This window comes from Dicentrarchus labrax, unplaced genomic scaffold, assembly GCF_905237075.1.
Source record: "Dicentrarchus labrax unplaced genomic scaffold, dlabrax2021, whole genome shotgun sequence".
Classification (NCBI taxonomy): Eukaryota; Metazoa; Chordata; class Actinopteri; family Moronidae; genus Dicentrarchus; species Dicentrarchus labrax.
Window position 1 is genome coordinate 13,641,382 of NW_026136708.1, and position 20,026 is coordinate 13,661,407.

Consider the following 20,026-nt stretch of genomic DNA (forward strand, 5'->3'; position numbering starts at 1 on the left):
GAAAGAAACTGATGTTATATTCTCTTGCAAAACCCGATTTCTTTTATTCAATAGGTTGTCCAAAGTACAATATTGTGAGGTCAGGTGCTGAAATTAAATCATACATGAAGGGTAAAATACACCACAACATTTGTGATAATAACACCACCTTTTCTGTGACACCTCTCACACGTTAAGTTGTTAATATCACGAGTGCTGCTGGAGTTTTGACCCTGTAAGAAAGCTTTTCTATTCTCTGTGAAACCTGAAGAAAAACAGCCACTCAAATTAAATCATGCAGTAAATTCCAATTCCAATATAAAACCATATGAGATAAAAAAAATATCTTTTAACTTTTCACCTAACAAAGGTAAAAAAATCTACTGCAAATAAAAGACCTGCATTCAAAACTTTAACAACTTCATATACTGTTTGGTAGTTAAATACGTCAATTCATTATAGTCTATTAGATCATTATATGTTTGTAGTGTTTGAGAACGATGTATTTCTAAAAAGTCAACAGCTAATCCAATGGGTTTAAACAGTTCATATAATGTAAGAAGTAGGAGAATTTAACTTTATCAGAAATATTCAAATTCAAAATTACAAAATTGGGAGATTTGAGAGTTTTCACTGGACAATACATGTAGAAAAAAATATAATCTGAACGGTAACTAAAGCTGTCAGACAAATGTAGTGCATTAAAAAGTACGTTATTTGCCTATAGTGAAGTAGAAGTATAAAGTTGCATTAAATGGAAATACTCAAGTAAAGTACAAGTACTTGAGTAAATGTACTTTCCAGGACTGTCCATCACCACCTAAAATCTGAAGTCACAGTTATTTTCAAGTTGAAAGCTCATATCAACCACCTTCCCATGTCACCTGAACACATCATTTTCCCTTCACTTCCTTCTCACCTGTGCCACAGGTGATGTGAATGAGGGTAATAAAACCAACCTCTTTCATTCATCAGTGATTTTACCAACTGAGTAACAGAGATTACAGTGTCATAGGCTGTTGGATTCTGTCATTTTTTACATCTCTCAGTGATATTTTAACCATGAAGTTTACAGACAGAAATGTGATTCGGTTTCACCTTCAAGTTCTTTACGGGATAACTGTGAAGAGCTTTGACAAGAAGAAGGAGAGACTGTTCATCGGCGGTGCAAAGATCTTTGGTGTTCCTCTGGAGAATTTACCCAGGAGATACATTCCTGAGTTTGGACTGGTGCCCTGGTGAGTGGGATTTGGAGGACTAGGAAGTTTATGATATTACCCAGGACAACAGCTCACAGAATAATCCTATTCTTTTTGTTGTGTCTTAGCTTTTTGGTGGATGCTTGTTCATTTCTTCTGGAGCGGGCTGCGACTGTAGGCCTGTTCAGAAAACCAGGCTCTCTTCCTCGCATTAAGACCCTCAGGGTAAGAGTTTAACCTTTCTAGAGATAATTACTATACTTTAAACTGGCACAATTACGCCATCTGGTGGTACACTGTCTCTGTTTATGTCAGCTTTGTCTCAGATATGTGTGGACAGTCATGATACATGCAACCTGTAGTATTAGTGATGTGATGTGATATATATATATATATATATATATATAAAAATAATATTTCACTTCCTGTGTCTGTTTCAGGCCAAACTGAATAGTGGAGAGGGGTGTCTGTCCTCAGCCCTCCCCTATGATGTGGCAACTCTGATCAAACAGTTCTGCAGGGAGCTGCCAGAGCCTTTGTTTCCCACTGAGCTCCATGCGGCTCTGCTCAAAGCCCAGGCGCTGCCCACCCTGCAAGACAAGACTTCAGCCCTTCAGCTGCTGTCCTGTTTGCTACCTGCCAGAAACTCCTCCTGTCTGCATTATCTGTTTGACTTCCTCTCCAAAGTCTCCCACAGGTTTGAGAGAATATTAATAACTTGGGGAAATTAAACCCTGGTGCTCAGAGCACTGCAGTTAAAGACTACCAGTATGATTTTATATATAAAGCTAAACTTGATTTTGATTTTGGTGTAGGATCTGCAGTCAGCCGAACAGATGGATAAGATAATTTTTCTTACTATCACACTATGACTTGTGCCTTGCTAAACTCTGTCAGGTGTTGCCAGAATGAAGTCCTTACGCAGCAAAGTGACAAAACTATTTAAATATTTACTTTAAATCAGCAAACGCAAGCTGTTCTCTCTTGCTTTACTTGCTGATGTTTGTCTTTTCAATTTTCAGTTTCAATTTCAATTTTGCCATCAAGTACATTTTACGATATAACCCAAAATCACAACTTGGCACAACTTGCAGCAAATTTCAGAAAGTGATGACTTTGTTTGTCTGACTGGTTGTATAGACAGGACAGATGGCTTGTTTGATAAACAGCATTAGGCAGTAACTCATTTTTATTCATTCATATTCCTGACACCTGGGTCAGCATGTTAAATGGGCTACAATGATCGCAAAGACTACTGTATCTATAACTACTTTAGATAACTTACATTAGTACAGCATGTCTACTCCAATGGTTCCCAGCCACGTGTCCAGTAACCACTTTGAAACCACTCATCCAGATTATGGCCTTAGAGTGAACAGAAATTATATTCCAACAAATTATTTTCTTTAATGATTTGTTTCAGTTGTTTTTTGAAGCCTGACTCCAGGTTGGGAACCACTGGTCTACACTGAGGTTATAGCAAATCTTCTTATAATTATAATATATATTTACATATAATTAATTATTTTTTCCCTTTTACAATATGAGTTTGGATGTTCTTGAGTTCATATTAATGGTTTAATTTCATCTGTTTTCCTTATGTGCTGCTGTCAGATGCACTGAAAACTTGATGACCAGCTCCAACATCGCTACAGTCTTTGCTCCGTGTCTTTTACCACCTCCCAACAAGGCGGAGATGTCTGAAGGGCGACTTGAACTTAGATTTCTTGTCCTACGCACCTTCATTGAAAATCCTCACTTATTCGGTAATAAACCAGTCCTCTTGTCTTGGTTTTATAATTTTAATTAAGGGTTATTTAAACAAAGATCTTCACTATATTTGCTAGGTGTGATTCCTAAAGGTGTCATGGACAGTATGGAATATCTGATGAATTTCCATCTTCTAAAAGACACAAAGAGAGGACATAAAAAAAGACACAGTTTCAAAGGTAAAAACAAGGAAAAATGTGTCTAAAAAAATGGAGTTGTGTCCTTTGCTTTTCTTCAACTGAAAGCTTCCTGTGTGCACTTTATATTCATTTTCTCCAACACTTGCAGCTATGCCGTCTGTGAAGACGGTGCCTTGGATTCAAGGGAAGTCAAAGGTCAGAGCTACAGTCCCTGAGCAGGAACAAGGGTCTGCTTCTGGAGACAGAAAAACCCTCAGGAGAAGTTTCGGCCTGGAGACTTTTCCCAGTGTGATGCTGTTTAGGACCTGCATGCAATCAGAAGGTAAACACAATATGAACAAAGACACAGGTCGTGATGGATGCAAATTTGTGCAGAATGTAATGATGTTAAACTTGTTTACAGACGAGGGTTTCAGTCCTGAAACAGCTTTGTTGGGCAGTCCCTCCAAAGAGCCGTGCAAGACCCCGCAAGAGAAACTAAAAAGGTAAATTATAAAAGCATAGTAATTAATTTCACAGGATTCATTTTTATAATGTAGAACCAATTAAGTAATTAGAAAGCAGGGAAATAGGATATTTAAGAGTGTGTGATTAATACAAAATGTGAACTCTGGCCTTGTTTCCTGTGAGAACTAATTGGCGTGACTGCATCATATAATAACAATAATATACTTTAGCTGATCTAATGTTTCCTATCTTGTTTGTGTCCCTTTTTTTTCCTATCAGAGATCTGCGTTTGGTTAATTTCTCGAGGTTCACCAGAGGACCAGATACAGGCAGCTCTCCTGTGCTCACTGGTGTCGGGAAACTGCAGCTCACACCTTGGAGAAGACGCACTTCACTATAATGTATTAAATATTAAGAAGTTGTCATGTGGGTTGCTCAAAGTTACTGCAGCATTTTAGGGTATGATGTAATTTAATGTCTTAAATCAGATCACTTCAATTTTCAATTTTTACATTTTACATTTTAATGAATTTATGTATTTGACTATTTATTTCACAACAAGACTGTTGTATGGATTAAGTGTCACCATATGTTTACATCTAGTGAATAAATTGTTTGTTTTTATAAGTGTATAATTTTACTTTTACGTTTTTTTATATATAGCCTCTATATATTACTATAGGTGTTAATAAGCTCAGACATTTTGCCATGTCTATCATCTGTTTATTTTTGATTAAAATCTTGGATTAACAACAAATACCAAATTGACAGAGAAAAACAAAAAGGGGTAAAAATACTAATAATAAAGATAAATATTTATCAGCATATTAAATCACTACCAGAGATCAGGTGACCCCAGACTTCTAAGCATTATAGATATTGATTTACTTTGTCTTACTGAGACCTGGTTGTCCCACGAGGAGTATGTTAGCCTAAATGAATCCACCCCCCAGTCATATTAATACTCACATTCCTCGAGGCACAGGCCGAGGAGGTGGAGTAGCAGCTATATATGATTCGAGCGTTTTAATGGACCCTAAACCTAAACTAAATTATAATTCATTTGAAAGCCTTGTTCTTAGTCTTTCTCACCCAAACTGGAAAACACTGCAGCCAGTTCTATTTGTTATAGTGTACCGCGCTCCTGGACCGTACTCTGATTTTATATCTGAATTTTCAGAGTTTCTATCAAGCTTAGTCCTTAAATCAGATAAAGTAATTATTGTAGGTGATTTTAATATTCATGTGGATGTTGACAATGACAGCCTTAGTAATGCATTTATATCATTAATAGACTCAATTGGCTTCTGTCAGAGTGTAAATAAACCAACTCATTGTTTAATCACACTCTTACCTTGTTTTATCATATGGCATTGATATTGAACATTTAATAGTCTTCCCACATAATCCTTTCCTATCTGACCATTATTTAGTAACTTTTGAATTCATACTATTAGATTATAAGCCATTAGGCAAAACTTCCTACAGCAGATGTTTATCTGACAGTGCTGTAGCTAAATTTAAGGAGGAGATTCCTTCAGTGTTTAATTCAATGCCATGTCTGAATTTAACAGAGTCCTATAACAACTTTAGTCCCTCTGAAATTGATAATCTTGTCGATAGTGCTACAGGCTCACTACGATCAACATTAGACTCTATCGCTCCTATAAAAAGGAAATTATTAAAACATAGGAGACTAGCACCTTGGTATAACCACCAAACCCGCCAGTTAAAGCAAATAGCTAGGAAATCTGAAAGAAATGGCGCTCTTCCAAATTATCAGAATATCGCTCAAATTGGCAAGATGATCTTAAGATTTATAGAAAGGCCCTCCGTAATGCCAGAGGAGCCTATTACTCAGCACTAATAGAAAAAATAAGAACAACCCTAGGTTCCTCTTCAGCACTGTAGCCAGGCTGACAGAGAGTCACAGCTCTATCGAGCCACATATCCCCATAAACTTAAGTAGCAATGACTTCATGAGCTTCTTCTATAATAAAATTATTACTATTAGAAAAAAATTAATCACCAACTGCCATCAACAGTTATCAGTGGCTCTCCAAGTTCAGGGACTTCTGTCAATGTAAACTAGATGTATATTTAGACTGTTTTCTGCTATCGATCTTCATCAGTTAACTTCAATCATTTCTTCATCGAAGCCATCAACCTGTCTGTTAGACCCGATCCCAACTAGGCTCTAAAGAAGTTGTTCCCTTAATTGGCACTTCTTTACTGGATATGATTAATCTTTCTTTATTATCAGGATATGTACCACAGTCCTTTAAAGTAGCTGTAATTAAACCCCTTCTTAAAAAGTCTACTCTTGACCCAGGGGTTTTAGCCAACTATAGACCGATTTCTAACCTCCCGTTCCTCTCTAAGATTCTGGAGAAAGTAGTCGCCAAAGAGTTGTGTGACTTTCTACATAACAATAGTTTATTTGAGGATTTTCAGTCAGGATTTAGAGTTCATCATAGCACAGAGACAGCTCTGGTTAAAGTTAATAATACCTCTACTGCTTCGACAATGGACTTGTCTCTGTACTTGTATTATTAGATCTTAGTGCTGCATTTGACACCATTGACCATGATATTCTTTTACAGAGACTTGAGCATCAAATTGGCATTAAAGGAACTGCCCTAACCTGGTTTAAGTCATACTTATCAGATCGTACTCAGTTTGTACATGTTAACGATGAATCCTCCATAAATACTAAAGTTAGTCATGGAGTTCCACAAGGTTCTGTACTTGGACCAATACTATTTACTTTATATATGCTCCCTTTAGGCAACATTATTAGGAATCACTCCATTAACTTTCACTGTTATGCAGATGATACGCAGTTATATCTATCAATCAAACCCAATGAAATTAATCAATTATCTAAATTACAAACATGTCTTAAGGACATAAAATCCTGGATGACCTGCAATTTTCTGATGTTAAACTCAGAAAAACCGAAATTCTTGTTCTTGGCCCCAAAAACCTTAGAGACTCATTGTCTAAAGATATAGTCACTCTAGATGGCATTAACTTGGCCTCTAGCACCACTGTCAGGAATCTTGGAGTTCTCTTTGATCAGGATTTGTCATTTAACTCCCACATAAAGCAGACCTCTAGGACTGCCTTCTTTCATTACGTAATATTAGAAAAATTAGACACATACTATCACAGACAGATGCAGAAAAACTAATCCATGCATTTGTTACTTCAAGGCTGGATTACTGCAACTCTTTATTATCAGGTTGCCCCAATAAGTCCATTAAAACGCTCCAATTAATTCAGAACGCTGCAGCACAGTACTGACAGGAACTAGAAAAAGAGATCACATCTCTCCTGTACTAGCTACTCTGCATTGGCTCCCTATAAAATGTAGAATTGAATTTAAAATACTCCTCCTCACCTATAAAGCTCTTCATGGTCAGGCCCCTTCATATCTTAAAGAGCTCATAGTACCCTATTACCCCACTAGAACACTACGTTCTCTGAATTGGGCTACTTGTGGTTCCTATAGTCTCTAAAAGTAGAACAGGAGCCAGAGCCTTCAGTTACCAAGCTCCTCTCCTGTGGAACCGGCTTCCAGTTGTGGTTCGGGAGGCAGACACCCTCACCACTTTCAAGAGTAGGCTTAAGACATTCCTCTTTGATAAAGCTTATAGTTAGGCTGGATCAGGTGAGTCCTGAACCATCCCTTAGTTATGCTGCTATAGGCCTAGACTATCGGGGATTTCCCATGGTGCACTGAGCTACTCTCTTCCTCTCTCTTTCTGCACTCATTCATGTCCCTTTAATGCATAATACTGATTCACACTTAATTCCCCGGGTTTTTTTTTTTTTTCCTCTCTCGGGTTTTTTTGGGTCCTGGTGGAGCCTCCTGCCATGGTCCTGCTTGACTGCCACCAATCTGTTGTTGCTGTGCACCTGTCTGTCTGTCTGTCCTCTCTCTCTCTCTCTCTCTCTCTCTCTCTCTCTCTCTCTCTCACCCCAACTGGTCAGGAAGTAATGACCACCCACCTAAAGCCAGGATCTGTTTTAATGGTTTCTTCCTTTTAACAGGCAGTTTTCCTTGCCCTTGTCGCCAAGTGCTTGCTCATGGTGGTACTGTTGGGTCTCTGTAATTAATGTTAAAGAGTTCGGTCTAGACCTGCTCTATTTGAAAAGTGTCCTGAGATAACTTCTGTTATAATTGCGCTATACAAATAAAATAATAATGAATTAATTTTAATGGTTAACATGATCTCAGAGACTTTTCTGAGTCCTGGGGTTCTTCTCAGTGCAGCGCTGTTGTGGACCAGGCACAAATAATTGGCACAATGTGACAGCCAATGAGAAGGGAGGATTTTTTTGGTATCTTAGCAACTGCATCTGAACCGTGAAGTGAGGCGGATGGCGTCCTCCTGCAAGGTTGCATAATGGACAGCTATGATGACAATGGAAATTAGGGTTTTATTTCTTCAAAATAAAGTAGGAGGAAAAGCGGAACGTTTAGTACGAGTAACAGTAAAACAATAACATGTAAATTCATGCTAAATTAACTTTAATCAGAATGAATTTCGGCGAAATTTGGCAAGAAAATGATTCTGAAACACCTTTTCCCGTCGTGTTTGAGAGGCAAGCTTTTATTTTGGAACCCGGAAATACATGTTTTTATTCTGGCCAGTTTGAGGTCTCGCGCAGTAGGCAGGTCCCACCATCAGTGCGCGGACACGGTAAGGAAAATGTTATTAAATAGCCTTTTTGGACCATTTGTGATTCTTTTTTAGGTATAAAACCATACCTGTATTTAAATATACGCAATAAAATATAGTTCTTATTATAAATGGTTGTTTTTTTCCGTTTCATAGACATCATATAGGCTATTTATAGACTATTTACATCGGCCCTCTGTTTACAGAGTGAGTGGCGCACCAAGGCTTTATTACATTTACAGACAATGTATTTTATTGTTTCTATAAACCAAAATAACAGATAACATTAACAATAAAAAATATTTTAAAATCATTCTTTCCAGATATTGGCCATTTTTATAAATTAGCCAGTCATGTGTAATAGGAACAAGCAGCTGTGTTTGCACATGATTACACTCGCCTGTCCATCTTTTGTATAATAAAACCCGTTGTGTGTGTGTGTGTGTGTGTGTGTGTGTGTGTGTGTGTGTGTGTGTGTTTTCTCCGCAGATGACAGAAATGAGCTCGGCGGTGCGGTTACTGTTGATCGGCCTTCTCCTGTGCCTGCAGCTCGGCAGGGCTCCAGCCCGCAGCCCCCGCACGGCGGACCAGGTGTCTGAGGCCGACATCCAGCGGCTCCTGCACGGCGTCATGGAGCAGCTGGGCATCGCTCGGCCCAGGGTGGAGTACCCCGCACATCAGGCCACCAACATCGTCGGGCCTCAGAGCATACAGGGTATGTTGGGAGTATTTCTAAATGGAGTCTTTTACATGTCAAGAGAGGAACCAAGAAAAAAGATTCCTTATCTTAAATTTTAGTCATTACAGGGAGATGTGGACTTATCTGTTCCACTGTATATCATTTGTTATTCTTACTTACTTTTTCACTTTTAATAAACAACAAAAAAGAAACATGACAAAGAAAAACATCTAGTCCTCAAGTCTGACAAGCTGAAACCAGATAATTGTTGGTATTTTTGTTTGAAAAATGATTCAAACAGTTAATTGATTATCAAAATAGCTGCAGATTAATTCATAATAATAATTCATTCATTTTGGACCTTCCAAATGCTGAATGTGACTAATATCACTGATCATTTCTCAGGGGTTATATACAGACAGAAATACTGTAGTCACTGAAACAACTAATAAAAACATGTTGTAACATGGAAATATTGTCATATATCAGTGGTTCTCAACGTTTTTGGTGTCAAGGACCCCCAGACTGGTACAGATCAGGCCACTGACCAGTATTTGATAAGATGTAGTCTCAGGTATTGTGAAACCCATGAACAGAATAGTCTTCCTTATCCATTCTCTCACTAAGCTAACTTCTAGTCAATTAAATAATAGTGAAATTAAAATATTCACCCTTTTTTCTGGGGACCCTCAGGGCTCCTTGAGGGTGTTTCTGGTGGAGAACCACCATCATATATGACATTATATAAATAGCAAATGCTTCATTGATACCTATTCTAGTATTTTGAAGCTTTTTTCCAAGCTGGTGTTGTTTTTGTTTTTGTGGTGATTGCAGTGTTTGTTTACCTCCACAAGGTGGTGCTCATGAGGGGCTGCAGCACCTCGGCCCCTTTGGGAACATCCCCAACATTGTGGCCGAGCTGACAGGCGACAACGTTCCCAAAGACTTCAGTGAAGATCACGGATACCCAGACCCTCCAAACCCCTGTCCCCTGGGAAAGACCGGTAGAGACTCTTGTTCTAAGCACATTATTTAATAATAAACTGATATCTCTTTATGTGGCTGTTATTAAAGCTGCCACGGGGCCAGTTCTTTCTGCTCTTTACTGTATTTATTTTCTCTGTGCTGTTTATGAATCTGAATCAGTAAATTAACTACTTTTTAATAATTGCTGGTGTTTTGAACAGTTAAGGTGATGCATTCTCTTCTCCTTCTTTTTCTTCTTTCTCTTCACCTCCTTCTGTATCTGCACCTCATCACATTCACAGCAGCAGATGGGTGTTTGGAAAATGCTCCGGACACAGCCGAGTTCAGCAGAGAGTTTCAAAAACACCAGCACCTATTTGACCCAGAGCACGACTACCCAGCTCTAGCGAAGTGGGTGAGTACACAATGGGACTGGAACTCATTTTATTCTTATCATGGATCAATCAAATGCTAAAAAATGCTCCTTGCTACTTACTTACTACTTACTTCCCATAGCTTCAAAAAGCTTCTTTCTTCCAAACAACACTCAAAAAAACAAATATATTCAAATTACAAGGAAATAAATTACGATGAAATATAATCAGAATATTAATACTGTGCAGAAATACCTCATTTTCTCCAGATAGATGTCATCAGAAAGTGGAAGTGCAAACCAAGTAGAGGTTTATTTTGAAAAGAAATGAGACACAAGTAAGTGTTAATGTGGGGTATTGAGATTTTGCAGTATGATTAGACTTCAGTGTCAAAAGATAAATTCTCTCTCGTATTTTCCTCTCTGGATGTTGGGAACAAGCAGCCCCGGCAGCTTTCTTTTCTCGTCTTGGCAACAGCGTAAAAACAAAATGAAGACAAGATTTTTACTAAATCAAACATAACGTATCTTGGTTTGTCTGGCCTGAAGAAGTCACCCCTCTGAGTGTTTTTATTTGCTGAAAAAAGGCATTCAGGCCATTTGTTGACTGTAATTTAGGAACAAAGGAGAAATGATTTAATGTCTGAAAACTGTTTTTTTCTGCATTTCCTTTCAGAACAAGGAGCTTTTGTACCAGAAACTGAAGGGAGGACCAAAAAGAAGAAAAAGGGTATCGTGTTTGTCTTTTTCCTCCCTAACCACATCATCAGCCCTGAATTGTACCCCTGAAGGGATCGACGTACTCTTAAACTCACTGTTTTTGTGATGTTTTCTGAACAAGAATCTCACTTTGGATTTTTTTTTAGACAAAACTTGACTCATAATTTTTATTCTGACTTAGCTCTGTATGGTCAGATGTCTTTATGTTTGCAGTATGTGTTGTAATAATTTTGTCCCCCTCCCTGCAGAGTGTCAACCCATATTTGATGGGCCAGAGGTTGGACAACGTGGTCGCCAAAAAATCTGTTCCTCACTTCTCCGAAGAAGAGGAGGAAGAGGCACCGACCGTCTCTGCTGCCAGCAAATCCACAACCTAAACTCTAGCACCTGCAACACTCCCTGTAATATGGAAGTACACTCTCAGATAAAAGCTATTAACACTACATATTTAAGCATTTTGGTTAACAAGCAATGGAACACAGTAGAAGTACGGTAAAATAAGAAATAGTAAGAAGAGAAAAGTGTTTTATTGTTTTGCCAACATATTAATAAGGCACAACATCTGTCTTACAACATGTGCTCTTATTTCTAACTTATGGGACTTTTGCATTTAATAAAGCATCACAAGCCGAGAAGTCCAAGGAGACAATTTTAGGGCTTTGTTGAAACACAGACACTCGTCTTTTACCTTTAAATACATTTTTGAAGTCAAAGCTTCATAAACAGCAAGCAGGTTGGAATTTATGTTGATTTCAGAAATGAATAATAAAGCTAGCTCATAGAGGGAAAATATACCCCCGAAAAACACTGCAAATTATCTTCGACCACTAATGCTTACACCATTAAGTATAAGTGTTAGCGATGCAGAAATTGGAAAGATCCAGTTCCAGCAGACCTACTGTGCAGCACAGTGCTAACTTCAAAAGTGAGCCAGATATCTGATATAGTGGTATCTGATATATGAATATTTAAGATCAAAGCCATGTGAGTCTCAGTTCACGTACACAGACTAGTTTTGAGGCATATAGAACAGTCACATTACCTGAGTTTCAACCATTTAACCCAAAATGCTGAAATACAATGTGTTAAAATCTTGACTGGCAGTGTACAGTATATCTACAGCTGTATTATAATAAGAGGTTGTACAAAGATATATTGATTTGGAGAATCATAAAGTTATTATTACTGTACAGAGATCAGTTTACGCTGAAGTTTCTGAAGTTTAATTTTTGTATGTATTGATATAACCAGTTAATCACCTTTGTGTCATTAAGATTCAATACAGATCATATTCTTAGAAGTTAATTGATACAAATTGTTGTAGCTTTGCTTTGTCACGTAAGGGATGACTGTCACTGTAGCATGATTAATATCTATTCACGTCACCATACTGCAGTAATGAGTCTTTATGGGCAGCACTGAATCCGTCCTGAGTCGGTTCATCTTGACAAAAATCGTTGTGTTATTATATTTTTTAAGTTGAATAAACGATTGTGTGCATTGACAAAGACTGGAGTTGGGTTTTTCCCCCGCGTTCAGACAGATAAAGTGAGCTTCGGGAGTTTTTTTGGGGGGGCGTGTTCTGCTTAAACTCTGAAGCTCAAGACAGTTTAGAAAAGCCCTCAGTGTGTCACTCATAAAGCCACTACAGAGGAGACAGGACCTGGAGAAGGAACACATGCTGTAAATTGTCTGACTGGATAAAGTTTTCTAGCGAGGAGCTTAAATAAACAACAGGTAACTCAATTTAATAACTACTGATTTTGTTTGTTAAATTTAATTCTTAAATAATCATGTGTTTGAAAAAAAAAAATGCATATGCTCTGCTGGTTTTGTGCGTAATGCGCGCGTAAAAGCTGTGCGTAAAATCCTTACAAAAGCTGCATATTATTCTCTCCATCAAAGACTGACTTAATGTTTTTTTTTTTTTTTTTTTTTTTTACCAGTCAGCTTTAGTGATGAAGACACCCTCGGTGCTGATCTCTGCAGTAGTTCTGGCGGTGCTGCTCAGCCCGCTGAGGAGAACAGACGCTGACACCTTTCAAGGCGCATTCCCACACCCAAACAAGTACAACCCACACGAATCGGACAGATGCCAACAACCAGTCATCAGTGGACTAATTTCCCGCGGGACTGGGCCTGTAACCTCAACCGACGAAGTGCTGGAGTCCAGTCAGGAAGCGCTGCACGTCACGGAGCGTCGGTACCTGCGCCTGGACTGGTGCAAGACGCAGCCGCTCAAGCAGACCATCCAAGAGGAGGGCTGCCTGAGCCGCACTATCATCAACCGGTTTTGCTACGGACAGTGCAACTCCTTCTACATCCCGAGGCATAATTACCAGGACGGAGACGTCTTTCAGTCCTGCTCTGCCTGCAGACCTAAAACCTTCAGCACCGTCACTTACACCCTCTTCTGCCCGGGTCAGACACCCAGCACCAGGAAGAAACGGATCCAGCGCGTAAAGCAGTGCCGCTGCACAACAATAGATACGGATTAGACGCAAAACTAACACATCCAGGTCGATTATATCCTCTTCAATTTGGAGGAAAGCTGCAGCTCTGAAAAAATTTAAAAACGGAAAGTGTATTTTGCTTAAAGGACAGAAGTGGGAAGGTGAGGAGCTGACCTGAGCCTTTTTTATCATTAGAATGGATAATATACACGATAATCAACAATTTGCCAAGAATGTAACAGACAACATACATAAGTGGTTGATTCTAAGATGATATTATGACCTGCAATTAATAATGTATCCCACTGTCCAGATATCTTGTAAATTATCAGCCATTGCTTCCATAAAATCAGTTAATATGTGTGAGTGAGATTGGAAGGATTTGTTTGCAGAGGGATTTTGGGGGGTGGGATTTAAAGGTGAGGGTTTAGTGACATTGAGTGCCAATGAGAGCACGTTTAAGCTTAAGTCAGGCTGGTGTGTAACAATTTATATTGTTATATTTGTTGCAGACATGCAGGCTAATGGATGTGCAACATGTGTCCCTTTTCAGAAAGTGTATATGGTTACATCTTCAAAAGACTGGGATGGTTGTATTGTTTCCACTGTGTGGGATGTAAAGCTGAAGGCTTTCATTATAGAGTATAAACCTGCACTGCTAAATGCCACTTCATTTTATGACTGTGTATAATATGTGTGTCATTTATTGTAAAGTTGCTTGTAAATAAAACAGTTTCCAAGCTATGAAATCACATATTTTTCTGATCAGTGATTTTATTTATTGAAAAATATTGAAAAGATCAGACTTTACATGTCAGAATCAAAGCAAAATGTAAGTGCAGTATAAGAATCTATACACAGCTGAAACTGATTTCCTACATGCTTAAAAGATTCTTTCAATCTTTTAAATTTAAATACATTTTTAGGTAGCACATTATAATACATAAAGCTATAAGCTGCTGTAAGAATAACAGACAACTCTGTAAAAAAAAATGTGAAAAGGTTCATCTTGTGTTATAGACATCCACTCTGATCCCGCTTGGTGAGGATGGTTGTGTGACATTTTACACCTCCTGAGTCTCTTATGATGAAGACATGTTGGCTTCTTTCTGGCGCAGTCGCTCTTTCTGTTGGGAGCAAATTCTGATTAGACTGCAGAGAACTTCTTTGAATTCAACCAAAGCAGCAATACAGAACATATTTGTGAATGTGTATTCATCTGCACTGCATGTTCAAAACCTGGTTTAGGGAATGTCTGCTGCTGTGGTTTTTGCCTCTAAAGTATATCAACTCTACTGTCTTGAATCCTGTCTTACCAGACTGTTAGGGTTTATCTTTCTGGTCTCCACCTTCTTCTCTCCTGTGATCCTCTTCACTGACAGCTGAGCCTCTTTTAACCTGCAAAAACAACAAGTCAAGTTCGACTTTATGCTAAAAATTTGGCACGTATATTAAAAATGTAATTCTTAATTGTATAAAGTTAATGTATCAACCAGAAAATGGGTCCATGTGTAAGTAGACTTAAGCCACAAATTAGTGGCAGAAATTTCTTTCTGTTACCATTTATATAAAGTAAAATAAAGTCAGTGTCAATACAAGTTCATTTCAATCAAACCAAAGAAGACACAATTGAAATTAATACTTTCTTTAGGACAAAACAATTTTTTTAAATTTCTGATATGAACACATTTTTTTGGACTGAATAAACACACAGTGGTGCTTCCAGGTGCAGATGAACAGGACTGGTCAGATACCTCTCTTTGGAGAGGTTCTTGTTCTCCCTCTTCCACCTGGCCTTGAAGTCGGCACAAAACTCAAACCAGAGCATGAAGAAATGACCGGTGGTCACCTCCTTCTCTCCCGTCTTGGGCCTCAGTCCAAAGTACAGAACCAAGTCCTGAAAACTGAACAACAAGTACAATAAAAGAGAGGGTTGAAATCATCATCAACCAAGATGGAGGTGTTAGCAGTTGGTTTAAGTTGAACATGCTGTTGCTAGTAGCAACCACTACTTGCAGAGTTACATAGCACTTTAACACTTTGACATCTGCCATTTTGTTTCTGTAGCTCTGTAAACAGGCAAATATTACAACATTCTAACTAATAATTTGCTAATTATTGTGGACTTTATGTATTTGTTTACTAGTTTAATGACTGTGCTGTACTTTCTATGAGAGACAATGAAACTAATTTGACAGCTAGCTAAGTTAGTCTATTATTTTGTGAATCCACTTATTGTTACTCTATTATTCAATACCCTCAGTCGAACTCTTATGTATGGAGTATCATCTTTTTATGATTTGCAGTCTTTGTAAACCTTTATTGGAGGCACCTATAGCTCACTGCAAAGCTGCACGCAAAGTGAAGGTAGAAGACGACATTCAGGAAAGCATGATATTTGGTAAGTGTGGAAATATGAAGAGCTACAACACCCTGAGTCGTCACTAAAAATGATCAATAAATACTGAAACTGATGATGATAAAAATGAAAACACAATTTAATCCTCCAACCTTTTTTGTACAGTCATCAACTGATAGGAAGCGTCTGCGTGTTCTTTTCGTGCTACAAAGAAACAGACAAGGAAACAGTTTAGGTGTATCCCGATTTCACAAAAAAAAAAAACAACAACCCAGATTACATTTTAAACAGTCATAATCCCTATGGAGACTCCGTTGATATAAATACTTGAACAGGAACACAATGAGAATCTCTTGTACGAGGATGGCCACGTCAAATGGAGCCAGACGACCATTTGGGTCTCTTCAAAACAGTAATTACACAGTCAGTTATTCAACAATGGAGCCATTCTTGCTGCCACTTTCAAATTGCAATGCCATTATCACAAAAATAACAGGCACACTACCTGTCTCCCTGTAATGTTGTGGGATTCTGCTTTAGCCTCCAGATAATAGTCCAGCCACTCACTTAAGTTATCTATCTAAAAGTCTCCAGTGCAACTTTAGTCCAATTGATGAAATATTTTTTGAAGAAAGACACATTCTCTTATAAAACTTTGTTTCTTTTGGTTGCTGCAATTGAAATGCTTGTCTTAAGAACATCTTACCACCTGCATTTTAAAAGGGAAATATCAATATCAAATGAAAGACAAGTGATATAAGGGATATACAATCTAGTCCTGGTTGGAGCTCACTCTCACTGTTGTTTAAGAGACAATTTGGGCTTTATTTTGATGTGTCACAGGGCCAGAAAAAGGGATTATATCCAAAACAACAGCAATTATAATGCATCTATGCCATGTGAAATACTGGCGGACGGGAAGCTCTTCTGTAATGCAGGACCTCTTGTGATTTATCTTAAGACGGGTCAATATGAAAATCTTACAACATGGAATGCCTCAGTTAGTGTGATGAATATTTCCCAGTGCCTGTGTGTCTCAGGCAGGAGTCTCTCAGTCACTGCCAAATCTGCCTGATCCCTATCTGAGTGTCTAGCCTTTACTCCATCCTATCTCCCTCACACACACACACACACACACACACACACACACACACACACACACACAGATACCAAAGACAGTCCATGAAATAGGAAGAGGGACAAAGATATTCAGGCCAGTAACAGGATGAAGCCAATGAAAGACAATAGAATAGTTTATATGTAGCATATGGTGAAAGAAATTGAGGAAGAGTTGACATGTTCCTAAAAGTAGACTGGGCTGTTACATGATGATCACTCTTGGGGAGTTTTCATTGCATCTCAGGTCTTAAAACACAGTTAACCCAATCTGTAGTCATTGACATGTTTCCAAACTACAGCCTTGCTAAAAGTAACACTCGAGGTTTGCAGGTGCGCAATATATTGTATGTCTGTAACTACTCACCACTGAGAACAAAAGCCTCCATTTTGTCTTTGAATGGCTGCAGGTGTTCTTCGGGAGAATCAGAGCAAACCTTCTGTACATCTTTCTCACATTCTGAAAGAAAAACATGAGAATGGTTCAGAAAATGAGGGAAAATACACTCAACTTTTCTTTTTATGTTTCATAAATTTAGTTTAAGGATAAAAGGGTCACATTTTGTAATGCCCAGTAAGTTGGATACATTTATGTTCATGGGTTGTTTGCAGTAATTACAAGCATGAGCAGTAATAGCAACCAGTGGCTGAACAGTTCACATCTGTAGGTGAAGTTTGGGTCACTTGCTAAAAGTAAAAAAACATGCCTGTTTATTACAAGAAAAAAATCTCACACACAAGTAGACAATTTTAAACCTGCAAGGGTTGAAAGCCAAATGAGGAAAGTTTGCTCTTAGCAGCACTTTGGGAAGTCAGACATGATTCATTTATTAGACTTTGATACCAGTAGGTCATCTTAAATCCTTAAAGGGGGCACATCATTTAATATTGCAGTCAGAAAAACAGATTTTATATGTTCAGTATCTTATTTTAGCATGTTAGCATGCTTACATTTGTTACTTAGTTCTAAACACAAAGTGGAGCTTTACCTTATAAACAAGCCCAGGGCTATAACCCTGATGACATCGCTATGACGTCATCAGGGTTATTTTCCTCCAGGGCAACTGAAGACAATATACAAATGTTTCTACAAGCTGTGTAGTCTGAACCTGATGTGTACAGTTGGTGGCGTGCCCCTTTAAACTGTACACTCCTTCAACCATCGTGTCTTTAGTGTGTGGTGAAGACATTCAGTGACATTCATTGAGTCCAGCTTTCTTTGGATCTAATTCCCTCTTTTTTAAAACTTGACTGTAGAAGCTATAACCCATAACTACACCCTGATGGATGATGAGAAACATATAGAGTTCTGGGTTAAACTAGCTCCACCTGTGCCCAAGCAGGAGGTTATCAGCGGCGCTTCCTCTTCAGATATCACTTATTGAGATTCACCCAGAGATGGCGACTGCACACTCCCTCTCTCTCTCTCTTCCTCTGCCAGCCTGTGGCTCCATGTTGCTCTGTGTCCAATCAGTGGATCAGAGGAGCCAGTCTGCGGAGCCAGTCATAATAGAGGCTGCAGAGGGAGCCGAACTCCTGCCCCCCCCCAAACCCCGACGCTCGATCAACATCTCCCAGATAAGATTACAAAAGAATACTGTTTTCATTCGGGATTTGTGTAAACTGTGGAGGCGGGTATCTCTCTCTGCATTGTGTGGCGAGCCTTTCTTTCTTTTGTCTGCCTTTTGTGTTCGACAGAGGTTTGCTTATTTCAGACTGAAGAGGGTTACGGACCTTCACATAAACAGAGCCGGCTGATGAGGAGTGTGGTGCACTGAAGGAGTGATTTGGTTTCATAGAGAGGGATAAATGCTTTCTAAAAAAGATTTTAAGGTTTTGACGATGATATGTTTAGATCAGTCACCTCATCACAACAATAGCGCTGTCAGATACAGTGACATAAATCTATCAAGGAAACCAAACACTACATTACATAAGAGTAAGCAGAAAGTCGTCAGGAAGGAAACAATATGTCTTCACAAGGCATATTTCACAATAAAATAGCATAAATGTGCTAAGAGATATGCTGCAAAAAAAAGGTCTTATATACAAGTCTCAATCAGAAATGCTAAAACAGCATTACAGCAGCATAGTTAGTCTATATATCATCATGGAAAAATATTAAAGCAATATTTTAAGAGTAAAGGTAATGAAACTGCAAATAAAGTTAACCAATAAAGTCTCAACAACAACAGTGGCAGTTTTTAGAGGGTCGGTTCAATCAAAATGTTGTAGATAAATGCTAATTTTAGCTACCATGACAATGTTAAAATGCTGATGCTAAGCAAGTATAATGTTTACCATGTCCACCATCTTATTTTAGCCTGTTAGCATGCTAACCTTTGCTAATTAGCACTAAACACAAAGTACAGCTGAGTTAAACCAAAGTGTCTAAAAATTCAAATTTTGGCCTAATGCAGAGGAAAAGTTAAGAGTTCGGCAGAGTTATTACAAATCAAAGGAGTATATACGTTTGTACCAAATCCATCCAACTGTTGTCTAGACATTTCACTTCAAACCACATCCACATGGTGGTGCTACAGGAAAAGTCAGTACATCACCAAAGTCAGTGGAATTCGTCCTCTGGAGACCCTGAATGTACAAAATGTCAGGACAATCCATCTAATTGGTGATGTTGAAATTGATATTTCAGTTCGGCCCAAACTGCTATCCATCCATCCATGGTGCAATGCAACTACTGTGCCTATAAACGTGGGTGGGCTGATACATTATTATCAGGTTTTTTTTTTTAAAACCATGAAAACCCGGAAAAATGCCTCAAAGATGCTGTATCAGTCCGGCTATGACTTTTGTCAGCAAGGTCTGTCGATTATTAAGAGCAATTGTTGCCGGGGTTCTGGAAAAATCTATTCCTGGTGAGCTTTTAAAACTAATTTTGAATTGCTGTGAGAGCATCAAAGATGAAATTCAATTCACCTCCATTGTCTTAGGTTGAAGAAAGAAATCTCAGAGATGACGATCTCCGAACCTGGACAAATAAAACCAAATCTGAATGGCTAGATACCACCACAGATAAGGGAAGAATATATGTTTTATGTAGTGATTCGGAAGAAACTTTTTTTTACAGTGAATAAGCTATGCAGTCTTTTTCATGAGATATATTCATTGGTTCTCAT

The 20,026-nt window shown here is 38.4% G+C and overlaps 3 protein-coding genes across 5 annotated transcripts in view; 2 read left to right on the top strand and 1 right to left on the bottom strand.

Annotated features, from left to right (window-relative positions):
- The first annotated feature begins 975 nt into the window (after positions 1 to 975).
- Positions 976 to 12,469, top strand: LOC127367937 (uncharacterized). The gene is made up of 14 exons (XM_051408193.1): positions 976 to 1,217; positions 1,307 to 1,403; positions 1,619 to 1,875; positions 2,793 to 2,944; positions 3,026 to 3,127; positions 3,237 to 3,410; positions 3,492 to 3,573; positions 3,815 to 3,932; positions 8,086 to 8,244; positions 8,713 to 8,938; positions 9,757 to 9,906; positions 10,171 to 10,283; positions 10,918 to 10,971; positions 11,210 to 12,469. Exons 1-14 carry the CDS (start codon positions 1,042 to 1,044, stop codon positions 11,336 to 11,338), a joined length of 1,989 nt encoding a protein of 662 aa, XP_051264153.1. The 5' UTR covers positions 976 to 1,041; the 3' UTR covers positions 11,339 to 12,469.
- A 99-nt stretch (positions 12,470 to 12,568) lies between these two features.
- grem1a (gremlin 1a, DAN family BMP antagonist) lies at positions 12,569 to 14,168 on the top strand. Its single transcript, XM_051410009.1, has 2 exons — positions 12,569 to 12,698; positions 12,908 to 14,168. Exon 2 carries the CDS (start codon positions 12,920 to 12,922, stop codon positions 13,457 to 13,459), a length of 540 nt encoding a protein of 179 aa, XP_051265969.1. The 5' UTR covers positions 12,569 to 12,698; positions 12,908 to 12,919; the 3' UTR covers positions 13,460 to 14,168.
- Positions 14,169 to 20,026, bottom strand: part of fmn1 (formin 1) — a 28,211-nt gene continuing 22,353 nt past the window's right edge. For 2 of the 3 annotated variants that reach the window (XM_051410002.1, XM_051410001.1), the window contains 5 exons: positions 17,257 to 17,349; positions 15,926 to 15,977; positions 15,169 to 15,318; positions 14,731 to 14,812; positions 14,169 to 14,541 (listed from right to left, as the gene is read on the bottom strand). In XM_051410002.1, the coding sequence (XP_051265962.1) occupies positions 14,497 to 14,541; positions 14,731 to 14,812; positions 15,169 to 15,318; positions 15,926 to 15,977; positions 17,257 to 17,349 (422 nt within the window). In that variant the 3' untranslated portion in view covers positions 14,169 to 14,496. Of the gene's footprint in view, positions 14,542 to 14,730; positions 14,813 to 15,168; positions 15,321 to 15,925; positions 15,978 to 17,256; positions 17,350 to 20,026 lie in introns of those variants that run through there. The other variant, XR_007885886.1, reaches the window with a different exon arrangement.

Bases quoted from the DNA above. Each gene is read 5' to 3' on its own strand.
- LOC127367937 (XM_051408193.1), top strand. From the start codon at position 1,042: ATGAAGTTTACAGACAGAAATGTGATTCGGTTTCACCTTCAAGTTCTT. The intron at 1,404-1,618 runs GTAAGAGTTTAA...TGTCTGTTTCAG, and splicing joins CTCGCATTAAGACCCTCAGG to GCCAAACTGAATAGTGGAGA. The intron at 2,945-3,025 runs GTAATAAACCAG...TATATTTGCTAG, and splicing joins TGAAAATCCTCACTTATTCG to GTGTGATTCCTAAAGGTGTC.
- grem1a (XM_051410009.1), top strand. From the start codon at position 12,920: ATGAAGACACCCTCGGTGCTGATCTCTGCAGTAGTTCTGGCGGTGCTG.